This window comes from Protopterus annectens, chromosome 1.part0 (genome assembly GCF_019279795.1).
Source record: "Protopterus annectens isolate FY-2018-M chromosome 1.part0, PAN1.0, whole genome shotgun sequence".
Classification (NCBI taxonomy): Eukaryota; Metazoa; Chordata; order Ceratodontiformes; family Protopteridae; genus Protopterus; species Protopterus annectens.
This window is the reverse complement of record NC_056725.1, coordinates 1,388,571,104-1,388,585,530: the sequence shown is the minus strand read 5'-3', so window position 1 is coordinate 1,388,585,530 and position 14,427 is coordinate 1,388,571,104. Positions and strand designations below refer to the sequence as shown.

Sequence of the window (14,427 nt, the reverse complement as noted above, 5' to 3'; positions counted from 1 at the left end):
GTAGGACTGATTTTGGATTTATGTTAATTACATATTTGAGGTTGGTTTGGTTTTTCATCTGATTCTAGCTCAGATAGTGGACTGCTTGTTATTTTCTGAAGAGATCCTTTGGAATTTCATGCTTCAAGTTTAGCATTGTGACATTTCAGTATTTATTGGACCAGATGACCGCAAAGCCTTACCCCTATCTGGACTTGGGGGCCATACTTCATTAACGAGCATTCATTGCTTAAAGTCTGTAATTATGAACCTTGCTAATGACTTGAAATTTGATTTACATTTTGGAGACCTTTAGTTACAGTGCCATATTTTTTGGAAACTTTTATACCTAGTAACTCTTACATAAATTGTTAGGCATGGAGTTTCAGGCTCATTGTTTTAACTGTTTTCTGTTAACAACAAGGGTAAGAAATTTGTGCTTGTTAATTTAATTACTTTTTTGAGGTCGTCTTATAATTTATTTTTTTAAGACACTGTTGTTTTACAAAATGTATGCCATCTATCTTTCACACCTTAACAGAAAATGGTGACTTACTAGTGGAATAACCACTCGGTTGCAAAAATGAAATCAAGTAAACAAGTAATGTACAAATTTTGCATGTTTATGGAAAGTGTATCATAATGCCTGCTATGTAAGCAGAGTATTCACTGTACAGCAACAATTTTACTTGAACTATTGCTTTGTATTAATGCAGTAAAATTTTGTTGCAGTTGTGGTAAAACATCCGTTTGTCAGCTTTTTGCTGCTTTGGCCAGTCAGAAGTTGTATTCTGTTAACTGTCATCAGCACATGGAGACCTCCGACTTTCTGGGAGGCCTGAGACCCATCAGGCAGAGATCAGAAGAAAAGGTAAATGCACTTCTTCTTTCTGAAGGTACTGCTTATTAGTAATTAGAACTCTTATCACATCTTTTTCTGTTATAAGGATGATTCAAAATTGTTTGAATGGAATGATGGACCTCTTGTTTTGGCCATGAAGGAAGATGGGATGTTCCTCCTTGATGAAATCTCTTTGGCTGATGACTCTGTTTTGGAAAGACTTAACAGGCAAGTGTGTTGCTTTCCATGTACATAGCTGGCTGACTTAAAATCTAGTTCAAATCTGAACATTTACTGAAGAGGCATTTAGCTGATTGGTGGGAAGAAGCTGTTTGTGCGAGTTGTATTTGCTGGTTGTTGGTACATCAGCTGAACTTTGGTAGTGAAGCCTGTTTGCTTAATCTTTGTAAATATTTTTCTTTGTTTCAGCAGATTTAATGGGATTATTCTGCAAACAGATGATGGAAAGCTTAACCATTTCTGAAATACATGTTTTGAATATAACCAAAAGAGACGTGGAGTAATTTTGCTGACTGTCCTTTAGTCTGTGAACATCTAGCATGGGGACACTATCTGGTTGATGTTAATTAAGCAGCTTTCCTATGTGACACACACATCCTTTCAGAATTGCTCATGCTGGTATTTCAAGGGATCTTTCATAAGATTGGCCAGCCCAACTCTGCAGGCTGTCCTGCCTGTACAGAAAGTGAGCTGGTAGGTAACAAGTATACATTTTGTTGAAATTAACTTATTCTTTCCAAGTCTTCTAGACTATAAGTGGGAGAAGGCATTTGCCTTCAAGGGAACAGAAATTGTGGGGGCAGCATCCCTGACAGAGACAGATAACAAGCTGTTACCTCTCTGATTGTAGCCTTGCAGGGTTAGCATAACAAAAAGTCCTATGAGAGCTCCCTGGATGATGATTCTGCAGCTTACAGACTGAAACCCCTTTAGGAAACATAGGTGCAGAGGTGTAACAGTTGATCATGCCGTTGGCAAAGACAAAACCACCAAAAAAGAAAGTGGGAGAAGATTTTTTAAGTTTATCTTGTAATTATGATTCCTAAAGACATCTTGTACAGGACAGGTAAGTAGTTTGCTTCTTTGGGGTAGGTTTGGACCATGAGCTTTGGCCCTTCACTGATCTATGGTTATGGTGATCACTACTTTATCATCAGCTAACAGTTCAGAAGTTCAGTGCAAGAAGACTGAAACCCAGAAGCACCTCCCTTTTCTTTAGAGGAGAAGAGGATCTGAGTTGCCAAGCTGTAATGAAGGGCTGAAGCATATACCCTCTGCTTGTACTAAGGAGACATTCTCCTTTATTTTAGGATTTTATCTCCTCTAATTAGAAAAGACATGTGAACTTGGTTTGCCTCCCCAAAAACCCAGCTTTCTTCTGCAGTAGAGGCCATCATTCCTGTTTGCTTTCAGTTGGAGAGATCTTTCAGGGGCACATCTGTTTTCTGCTGTTTGGGTGTGGTGTAGATTTCAGATGTTCATCGTGTTACCCTGCTGCAGTCATCACACTTGGGTTATCCTGTTGTCAGGCGGTCCCGCAGTCGGCCTGAGTTCCAAAGTCTTGGTCCGGCGTCGGTTGCTGTCGCTGCTTCCCTGACGTCAGTGCGCCAGGGGTATATAAGAGGCATCCAATGCCATTTTTTCTGTCTTTCTTGCCGTGCGGTGCCCGAAGCAGAAGCTGTTTGCAAGTGCCGGTCGGCACCTGAGATTTTCGAATCAAATTTCAGTCCGAAGTCTTCAAAGCTAAGTACCCCACTGGGGAACATTTTCTTGCCTCAGTCCGATGTCAGAAAAAGTTAACAATTGCATTTCTTGTGGGAAGCAAATACCTCATAAGGACTTTCATTCTTATTGTATACCTTGCCTAGGCCCAGACCACGACGTCACTGGTTGTCAGTTTTGTGCTAGGTTCAATAAGCGTACTATAAAGCGACGCTTTGATTTCGCACGACACTACTTCGGTAGGAAATTTAATTATACTATGCCGTCGGAGCAACTGACTACCAGCGTGCATAAAAAATGCAAAGATAAAGACAGGCAGCCTAGATCCAAACCAGACTCCGAGGCCTCAGCTGGGCCGGTCGCCGGTTCTCTGGTTTTCAGTGGGGCACCTACGCAGCCCCTGACGACCACAGAATTGGAGCCCCAGACCGCTTCGGATTCTCAAGCAGAGAGTACTAGGCCGACACAGCCATATTCTTTAGGCCCAACCGACAACATTGCAGAAGGAGAAGCCGGTGCTGTGGAAATGCCTTCGGTTACAGAAGGTGTCTTCAGACGGACTAGTCTCACCATAAAATCTTATGCTAAGCTTAAGACTCCTCTAAAACCTAAAAGGACTGTACATCAGTCTCCAGTTCAAGGCTCCATGCTTAAGAAACAGATGCTTAAGATGGCTGAAGATTTGATTACTCTGATCAGGGGTTCCCAACAACCCCCCCCCCCACCCAGAAAAAAGGCCTAGACAATATGCCTCCTCTGATCAAGTTTCTATTTCCTCAGACTCCTCTGAGGAACAGGATTACTCCTTTCCCCCTTATGAGGATTCTGATGCTGAAGATTACATTCCCTCCGCATCTCCCCCTGAAGAATGTTCCTTTGGGGAAACCTTGCCTACCATGAGGGAACATTTCCACTGGGAAAGTCAGGACTACTCTGACTCTAAGAAAAGGCTCCGAGAGTTTCTTTTACTTCCCCAGCACAGACCACTTACTGTCCCTCCAGTGTTAGACATTGTGGATGATGTTTACTTAGAATCTAGTCTAAATCCAGATTCTCTGCCTCCTGCTCCAGCCAAACCAGACAGATATTATAGAGTGCCTGACTCTCACAAATTCCTTCACAAAAGCCCTGTTGCTGACCCAGAGACAATCTCCCAGTGACCCAAAGGGGCTAAGGCTTCTATGGCTAAAAATTCTGTACCCTCTGAAAGGGACTCCAGAGCACTAGATAGGTGGGGGAAGAAGGTTTACACCTCAGCTACTCTAGCTATGAGGGCACTAAATTGTCAATTTCACATGCTGAAATATCAGCAATTCCTAATGTCTCAATTAAAACAAAAGATGAGCACACACTCTCAGCAGTCTGAATTCCAGGAAATGCAGGATCTGTTGCATGCAGCTGAACAGGTGGGCAAACATACTTTACAATGTGGATTTGATTCCTTGGAGCTTCCTGTAGAGCAGCTGTTACTGGGTCTGTCATACGTAGGCATGCTTGGTTAAAGGAACAAACTCTGCCTGATCATGTTAAAGCAAAGTTACTAGATGCACCTTTACAGCAGGATGTCTTATTTGGGGTTAAAGCAGAAGAGGTTTTAAAGAAAATGGAGGATAAGGCAAAGTCTATGCAGACGGTCAAAGATTTCTTACGGGTACAACCCCCTTGCCTCAGCAGAAATTGGCCAACAAAAAATTGGTCCTTTCCAGCTTCTGACAGACCACAGAGGGGTAAATAAAGACGCCCAAGGGGCAGAGGTCAAGCACAAATCCTTTACAAACCTCGACAATGGGGCACTGCATCACAGAAGGGAGGAGACGACAGGCCCCAAACTGCTAGAAGGCAAATACAGTGACTTAACCCTCAAACTGCCAAGCAAAGCTCTCTTGGCAGCTCCCATGGTAGGAAAATTAGCACTTTTTGCAGACAACTGGCACATCATCACAAAGGACAAATGGGTCCTAGACATTATCTCACAAGGATACAGATTCCATTTCCACACCTTGCCAAGGATAAAAGGAATGCCAAACCTGCCACAAAATCAATGGGCAGAGGCACAAAAACAAATTACAGCTGTCATGGACATGAGAGCCATTCAACTGGTACCTACACAGGAGCAAGGCCAAGGATTTTACTCAAGGCCCTTTCAAGTCCCCAGAAAGGATAATGCATGGAGACCCATTCTGGACCTTTCAATTCTAAACACCTACTTGCAGGTACCCAAATTCAAGATGCTAACACCACAGCAGCTTCTTCCAATGTTGGGCAAGAAGACTTGGCTAGTAAAGTTGGACCTCAAGGAGGCATACCTGCATGTCCCTATCAGACAAAATTGCAGAAGATGCCTCCATTTCATTGCAGGCTCAACGCATTACCAATTCTCTGCACTGCCCTTTGGCTTATCTACTGCGCCCAGGGTCTTCACAAAATGCCTGGCACCAGTAATTGCATACTGCAGACAAAGAGGAATTCAAATATACCCATACCTGGACGACTGCCTCATCCAAGCAGAAAGCAAGGACTTTCTCTTACAACATCTGGTGTTTGTCAAACACCTTCTAAGCTGCCTAGGGTAAACAGTACATGAAAAGAAATCAAAACTAGTGCCCTCACAAAACATGACTTTCCTGGGTACCAGCTTGAATACAACGGCCCAGATGGCTTATCTCACGCCAGACAAGCAACTACAACCAAGTCAATACTTCAAAATAATGGCAACAAAGACCCAACTCCCTGCAAGAAAAATTCTGCAGGCCTTGGGAGTCATGGCATCTTGTATACTACTAATACCATTTGCAAAACTGCATATGAGGAAATTACAATGGTACCTGAAAAGCGTATGGACTCAACACAGCCATAGCTTGGAAACAATGCTACCTCTCATTCCCTGCCTTCAACAGGAGTTTCTATGGTGGTCACAGGCATGTCACCTCAACAAGGGTCAGCCTTTCAACTTACCCCCAGCCAGGCAAACTATGACAACAGATGCATCGGACTATGCCTGGGGGGCACACACAGCAGGACAGTGCGCACAAGGCAAATAGACTACAGAGCAAAGAAATCTGCACATCAGTCAAAAAGAAATGCTAGCTGTACAGAATGCTCTGACAGCCTTCAAGGACCTTTTACATCCAGGACAACTTATAATAAGGACAGACAATACCACAGTAATGTGGTACATAAACAAGCAAAGGGGTACACACTCCTACCCTCTATGCAGGCAAGCAGTGACCTTGTGGCACACAGCACTGGCTTCCCAAGTTCAATTACAAGCACAATTCCTGCCAGGAAAAAAGAACACATTGGCAATCGACCTAAGCAGGAACATCATGGATCCCCGCGAGTGGAAACTGGATCCACAAGTATTTGTAATGATGACTCAAAAATGGGGGCGCCCAGACATAGTTTTGGGGGTTGGCAAACAGGTCTATCAGCTATCAAAATTTTGCACAAGGACATTCCACCATCAAGCTTGGAAAGTGGACGCACTCTCATTCAGTTGGAAAATGTTGACAGTATATGCCTTCCCTCCATTGCCCCTTCTAACAAAGGTACTGCTGAAGGTCAGAATGGAGAGACCCCGAATGATACTCATTGCCCCAGACTGGCCACGCTAGCACTGGTACCCACTACTAAGAAACATGACCCACGGCCCACCATGGATTTTACCACAAATTCCTCATCTGCTCACACAGCAAAACAGTCAGATTCTACACAGCCAGCTCAAGACCTTAAATCTGGCTGCATGGAAAATCACCTAAACAACCAGCCAGCTCCTCTTTCACAAGCTGTTATGGATGTCATTCTAGAGGCCAGAAGGCCCAGCACCAGGAAAGCCTACTCAGACAAATGGAAAAGATTTTGTGCCTGGAACCAAGCTAAAGGCAAAAATCCCCTTGAGCCGCACATTCCTCAGATTCTACAATATTTAACTGAGATGTTACACAAAGGACTTTCTTTTTCATCTATTAAAATCCACGCCTCAGCTATTTCAGCTCACTGCAACACGGAGGGGCCAAAAACATAAGGCCTCCCAGGAGAGCACCAACGCCAACTTGGGACCTCAACTTTGTTCTGGAAAAGCTTACACTACCACCTTTTGAGCCAGCTTTCTCAGCTGATTTAATGTTCATATCATGGAAAACAGCCCTGCTACTAGCAGTTACTTCAGCCAGAAGTCTCAGAGCTACAGGCACTAATGGCAGTAGAGCCTTTCCTCATTTTTCATCAAGACAGAGTTTCTCTACGAACTAACCCCTCCTTTATGCCAAAGGTGGTATCCAGTGTGGCTCTAAATCAAACCATCCATTTTACCCACCTTTTTTCCAAATCCACAGAACAAAGGAGAAAGACTCCTGCACTCCTTAGACATTCACAGGCAACTACGTTACTACTTGGATAAAACTAAGGCTTTCAGAAAATCTGACCAGCTCTTTGTATCTTATGCTACAGCATCACAAGGAAGGGCTATCTCAAAACAGACCATTTCAAAATGGATAGGAAATTGCATATGTTTTTGCTACACCCATCATGGAAAACCAGATGTTCATCGTGCTTATAGCTGCAGTCATAACAGATGGGTTCTCCTGCCATCAGGCGAGTCCTCGGTCGTCCGAATTCCAAAGTCTAGGTCCGGTGTCGGTTGTAGTCGCTTCTTCCCTGACGTCAGTGCGACAGGGGTATAAAAGAACCAGCCGACGCCATTTTCTTCAGTCTTTCTTGCCGCGTGGTGCCCGAAGCAGAAGCAGTTTGCAAGTGCCAGTCGACCAGCTCCTGAAATTACGAAAATTTTGCAACCGAAGTCTTCTTGAAAGCTAAGTACCCCGTTGGGGAAACTTTTCTTGCCTCAGACTGATGTCAGACAGTTAATAATTGTATTTCAGGTGGGAAGCAAATACCGCATAAGGATTTTCATTCCCTCTGTATTCCTTGTTTAGGCCCAGACCACGACGTCTCGGTCAGTCGTTTTTGTGTTACATTCAACAAACGCACCATTAAGCGTCTGGCGGAGTTCGCCCAGCATTATTTTGGCAAAAAATTTAACTATATTATGTCGTCGGATACTCAGACTCCAGTTTTGACTAAAAAGTGCAAAGATAAGGACCGACACACGAGGTCCGTGGCCTCTACCGACACGACGTCAAAGCCGACTACAGGTGGTCCGGTTCTCAGCGAGGTGCCTACGCAGCCCCTGACTACCGACGACACTTGATTGGCGGTGTCTTCTGTGCCCGAGGTCGCAGGCTCCTCGGCCCACACCCCAACTACAGATACCAAAGCCACTCTTGGTGTTGAATCTCAAAATGTAGACAGGTCTGCCTCCTCTCAAGGTGTCTTCAGACCTTCCTCTTCTTTTTCCATCAAGGCTTTCACTAAGTCGAAAGCAGCCATGCATTCTAAGAGACAAGCTACACGGGGCCCATCTCCAGGCCCCATGCCTAAAAAACGGATGCTTAAAATGGCTGAGGATTTAATTACTCTTATCAGGGGTTCTCAACACCGGACAAAAGGCCCAGAGTGGAGGAAGAAGCCCCCTCCTCTGATCAGGCCTCCATTATATCAGAGCACTCTGATGAACAGGAACATTCTTACTCCCCTTTTGAAGATTCTGATGCAGGAGTCCATTCCCTCTGTATCCCCCCCAGAGGATTACTCATTTGGGGAAACCTTGCATACCTTAAGGGAACACTTCCACTGGGAAGGCCAAGATTATTCAGATTCCAAGAAAAGGCTTAGGGATTTTCTCTTGCTACCTCAGCACAAGCCTCTGGCTATACCTCCTGTCTTGGACATACTAGTTGATGTGTACTCGGAGGCCTGCCTTAACCCGGATTCTTTACCTCCAGCCCCAGTCAAGCCTGACAGGTACTACCGGGTTCCTGACTCACACCAGTTTCTATACAAAAGCCATGCGGCTGACCCAGAAACTATCTCACAGGGCCCCAAGGGAATTAAGGCCTCCACTGCTAAAAATCCATTACCTTCCGAGAGAGATTCCAGATCCTTAGAAAGGTGGGGAAAAAAGATATATACCTCGGCCACCTTAACCATGAGGGCATTAAACTGCCAGTTCCATATGCCAGCAGTTTCTGTTACCACAATTGAGAAGTAAAATGTCACAACCTGAACAACCAGACTTGAAGGAGTTGCAGGATTTGATGCATAGTGCAGAACAAGTGGGTAAACATACCTTGCAATGTGATTTTGATGCTCTAGAGGCCTCATGTAGAGCTGCTGTTACAGGATCAGTCATACGTAGACATGCCTGGCTCAAGGAACAAACCTTACCAGATCATGTCAAAGCTAAATTACTAGATGCCCCTCTACAAAAGGATGTATTATTTGGTGCTAATGCTGAGGAGGTATTAAAGAAAATGGAGGAAAAGGCTAAATCAATGCAAACAGTGAAAGATTTTCTACAGGTACAACCCCCACGTTTCAGTAGAAATTGGCCTTCCAAAAATTGGTCCTTTCCAGCCACAGATAGACCCCAAAGAGGTAGATACAGGCGCCCGAGGGGCAGAGGGCAATCCCAAGGATCGTTTAGAGGCAGACAATGGCAAGCTCCTACACAAAGAGGTGGTGAGGATAGTTCGCAGCCATACAGAAGCAAGCCCAATGACTTTCCCCTTTGCATGCCAAGCAAGGCTCAAATGGCAGCACCCTTAGGCGGAAAACTGGCATTATTTTCAAAAAATTGGCATATTGTCACAAAAGACAAATGGATCCTGGACATTATAAACAGAGGCTACAGATTCCATTTTCACACCCTTCCAAAAATGAGAGACATGCCAAACCTGCCACACAATCATAGGGCAGAGGCACAAAGACAAATTTCAGATCTCATGGACATGAAAGCTATTCAAGAGGTACCTACTCACGAACAAGGTCAAGGTTTTTATTCCATACTATTCCTGGTACCAAGGAAGGGAAAAGATTGGAGACCTATTTTGGACCTATCCATCCTAAACACATTTTTACTCGTACCAAAATTCAAGATGCTCACTTTACAGCAGCTTCTTCCCATGCTGGGCAAGGAGTCTTTGCTGGTAACATTGGACTTCAAGGAGGCATACCTGCATGTCCCAATCAGACAAAATTAGAGAAGATACCTCAGATTTCTTGCAGGTTCAACCCATTATCAATTCTCTGCATTGCCCTTTGGCTTATCTACTGCGCCCAGAGTATTCACGAAATGCTTGGCATCAGTAATTGCCTACTGTAGACTTCAAGGGATACAACTATACCCCTATTTGGACGACTGCCTGATCCAAGCGGACAGCAAGCACATACTTCTGGAACATCTGGCTTATGTAATAATGTTGTTGAATTCTCTGGGATACACAGTCAACAAAAAGAAATCAAGGCTAATACCCTCTCGGAAAATAATTTTCCTGGGTCCCAACTTGGACACAAACACCCAGATGGCCTACCTCACGCCAGAGAAGTAGGGGCAACTAGCTCAATACTTCAGAACACTAGCAATTTTCACCAGGCTGACTGCAAGGAAAATCCTGCAGGCTCTGGGATTCATGGCATCTTGCATCCTACTAATCCCATGTGCAAAGCTGCATATGAGGAAACTTCAGTGGTACCTGAAAAACCTATGATCTCAACACAGCCACAGTTTGGAAACAATAATACCACTAATTCCATGTCTTCAAAAGGAATTTCTGTGGTGGGCTCAAGCATGCCAAACAAACACAGGTCTCCCATTCAGCAAGCCTCAAGCAAATCAAGTCATCTCAACAGACGCCTCGGACTACGCCTGGGGGGGTGCACATGACAGATCGGTGCATTCAGGGCAAATGGTCCCAAAAAGAAAAGCACCTTCACATCAATCAAAAGGAAATGCTAGCAGTGATAAATGCTATTATAGCTTTCAAAGACCTTCTGCATCCAGGTCAACTATTGATAAGGACAGACAACACCACAGTAATGTGCTACATAAACAAACAGGGAGGAACCCATTCATACCCCCTATGCAGGCTGGCCATGTCACTTTGGAACATGGCTCTGGACTTACAAATCGAACTTCAAGCACAGTACTTGCCAGGCAAGGAAAACACGCTGGCAGACAACCTAAGCAGAAATATGACAGATCCACACGAATGGAAGTTGCATCCTCAAGTTTTTTCAGAGATAATTCAAGCATGGGGAAGGCCAGACATAGATCTCTTTGCCTCCCACAAAAATCACCAATTGACAAAATTCTGCTCAAGGATTTTTCATCCAAAGGCCTGGAGAGTGGACGCTCTCTCCTTCAGTTGGACAGCAATGACAGTTTATGCCTTCCCACCTCTTCCTCTGCTGCCCAAAGTACTATTAAAAACCAGAGCAGACAGACCAAAGATGATTCTCATTGCTCCAGACTGGCCAAGACAACACTGGTACCTACTCCTGAGGAGCCTGACGCATTCCCCACCATGGACCCTGCCTCTAATGCCTCCTCTTCTGACTCAGCACAGCTTCAAATCTCTTCACAGTCAGCTGAAAACACTCAATCTGGCCGCATGGAAGATTCCTTAACATCACAACAGACCCTACTCTCCAAGGAGGTGCAGGATGTCATTTTGGAGGCCAGAAGGCCGTCTACTAGAAAAGGTTACTCCGCAAAATGGAAACGGTTTTGTGCCTGGAGTGAGAGAAAGGGCCAGAATCCTGGAAAACTGAATTTACCTCAAATATTACAGTATCTAGCGGAGCTGCTAAGCAGTGGACTTCCATTCTCCCCCATCAAAATCCATGCCTCAGCCATTTCTGCAGAATACAACACTGATCCACCTTTATTCTCTCACCCCCTCTTAAGACAGTTCCTCAGAGGGGCTAAGAATATAAAACCCCCAAGGAAGCAACCTATACCTGCTTGGGATCTCAATTTCATTCTAGAAAAGCTGACCTTGCCTCCTTTTGAGCCAGCTGCCTCAACAGATTTGCAATATTTGTCCTGGAAAACAGCTTTCCTTCTGGCTATTACCTCAGCTCGTAGGGTATCGGAACTACAAGCCCTCATGGCTGTGCAGCCTTTTATCATCTTCCATCAGGACAGAGTTTCCTTACGAACCAACCCGTCCTTTATGCCAAAAGTGGTATCCAGGGTAGCTTTGAATCAGGCTATACACCTACCTACCTTTTATCCTAATCCTCAAAACAAAGGGGAGAGATTACTACATTCCTTGGACATCCACAGACAACTGTGTTATTATTTGGACAGAACAAAGCCTTTCAGAAAATCAGAACAGCTCTTTGTGTCCTATGCTATAGGAGCTCAAGGGAAGCCAATTTCCAAACAGACAATCTCAAAATGGATAGCCCACTGTATACGCTTTTGTTATTCTTTTCATGGCAAAAACTGCACATACAGGCATCAGATCTCACTCCACAAGGGCCACGGCTACCTCTGCAGCTTTCCTCAGAGGAGTTCCTACCAAAGATATTTTGGAAGCAGCCACTTGGAGTTCTGTGCATACCTTCTCCAAACACTACCACCTTCCATTATACTCCAAATCTAGAGCAGACTTTGCCACTGCAGTCTTGCAGGGCATCCTGGCTCCTCCTAGTTCCACCTAGTGCCTACCACCCCTTTCTTAGCTTTGGGATTCTACCCATCTGTTATGACTGCAGCTGTATGCACGATGAACATAGTACAGTTTTGTACCTACCATAAATGTAGATGTTCGAGTGCTAATACAGCTGCAGTCCAGGTTTCCCTCCCTCCTTCCCCTCTTGGGACAGGCCTATTGGCTAACACCTCCTCATACAACCTGATTGGGGTATTCATTTATGGTGTATTTGTTTGCACTACTGTATTTTGATTATATGGCACTGCTTTATTACACAAATTTATGTATTGCCTTCCTTCTGGGGGCACCTGACATCTGGGGCAAGAAAAACTGAAGAAAATGGCGTTGGTTGGTTCTTTTATACCCCCGTCGCACTGACGTCAGGGAAGAAGCGACGACAACCGACGCCGAACCTAGACTTTGGAATTCGGCCGACCGAGGACCCGCCTGATGGCAGGAGAACCCATCTGTTATGACTGCAGCTGTATTAGCACTCGAACATCTACATTTATGATGGGTACAAAACTGTACTTTCCTGCTAGCATAAGGCCCCACTCCACCAGGGCAGCAGCTACATCTACAGCCTTCCTCAGGGGGGTGCCAACCAAGGATATTCTGGAAGCTGCAACTTGGAGTTCAGTACACACCTTCACCAAACACCATCACTTACCACTTTACTCTGACTAGAGCTGGCTTCGCCACTGCTGTTTTGCAGGGCCTTCTAGCCTCTTCTAACCCTGTTTGATTCCACCTCCCATCCTTAGCTTTGGGATTCTACCCAAGTGTGATGACTGCAGCAGGGTAACACGATGAACATAGTACAGTTTTGTACCTACCATAAATGTAGATGTTCGAGTGTTCACCCTGCTGCAGTCCAGGTTACTCTCCCTCCATTCCCTCTGATCTAACTGAAACCTTTCTATGCCTTTAAATCTGATACAACCTTTGTGGTGTATTTGCTTACAGCTGGAGGTTTTTGTTTGTGCTTCACTTTTATTATTGGTACTAGGTAGTGACCTCCTATTGGGGGGCACCTGACATCTGGGGCAAGAAAAACTGAAGAAAATGGCGTCTGATGCCTCTTGTATACCCCTGGCGCACTGGCGTCAGGGAAGAAGCGACAGCAACCGATGCCGGACCAAGACTTTGGAACTCAGGCCGACTGCGGGACCGCCCGATGAAAGGATAACCAAAGTGTGATGACTGCAGCAGGGTGAACACTCAAACATCTACATTTATGGTAGGTACAAAACTGTACTTTTGTGATGGGGTGTGGAAGATGATACTGTATGTGGAGTAAGTGTTTCATAATTTGTAGAAACTATTGTAAATGTTGATGCTGAGCTTTAAGCTGCTAACATTCTTAGTCTATTTACCATGTTCATTAGTAAATAGTCTAGTGTGGTTGACACGGCGTATGTTGGCCCACTCTCATTGCTTCCTGTCTGGTGTGTTTTGTGGAAGGGAAAGTTGAGTCTTCCAGTGAATCAAAGCATGAGCTATTTGCTTATTTTAATGCTTTCTCATATATTTGTTAATGCTTTTGCTATATTTTACAAGGCATCACTTAGAATCCCAAAGTTCTGATGTTGGTGGCCATCTATACTGGATAGCTGTTGAGATTTCTTTTTTGATATCCCTATCTTAGCAAAGTTCCAAACCTTTTTTTTTTTTTTTATTTGTAACACTGGAGGTAGACTATGCTGCTGCATCATTTGGTGAACTAGTGCTGTGCTTATGCTGTTCTTTGCTGCTGCTTCCATAGTTCACTTTTCATGTTTAATGTGGTTATCAAGTCAGGTCACAAGCCAGGACCTATCATCACTCTGTGTTGCTTAAGAACGCATGACGTAAAAGTGTTTCCAAAACTGGGGTCCACACTGCATTCCAGTGATCTGTGAGCTCACCTAGATTTCTGGCATCGTCAGTGACCTTGTTAAAAAAAAAAAAAAAAAAAAAAAAAAAAATTGTAGTCAGTCAATTTATATTAAAAAAAAAAAAAAAGAGAGAGAAGAAAGAGAAAGCTGTGTGCAGCTGAGATGCTTAATGTCCACATTTGCGGCTAAGCAGCTGCTTGCCCTGAGTGTTGAGATGGAAAGAAGGAACAACTTCCGCATTTGCTGCTGACGCTGAGCAGCTGCTCACTTGCGCATTGTTTTCTTCTGGGTGGTTAGAACTTGGAGCGAAATTTAAACAACTATTCTGTTCCCTCCAAGTAAGGTGTGATTTGTTGGTTGCTGCTGACAGAAATTGCTGCAGAGATGATCCAAACTATCTTATTGAAAAAACCTGGCCTGCAGGTAT

At 44.4% G+C, this 14,427-nt stretch overlaps 1 protein-coding gene across 1 annotated transcript in view; it reads left to right on the top strand.

Moving 5' to 3' along the window:
• The window catches only part of MDN1 (midasin AAA ATPase 1), a 3,484,183-nt gene that overhangs the window by 1,480,874 nt on the left and 1,988,882 nt on the right, over positions 1-14,427 (top strand). The window contains exons 30-31 of the mRNA XM_044071809.1: positions 712-850; positions 927-1,048. Of these exons, the coding sequence (XP_043927744.1) occupies positions 712-850; positions 927-1,048 (261 nt within the window). The remainder of the gene's footprint in view (positions 1-711; positions 851-926; positions 1,049-14,427) is intronic.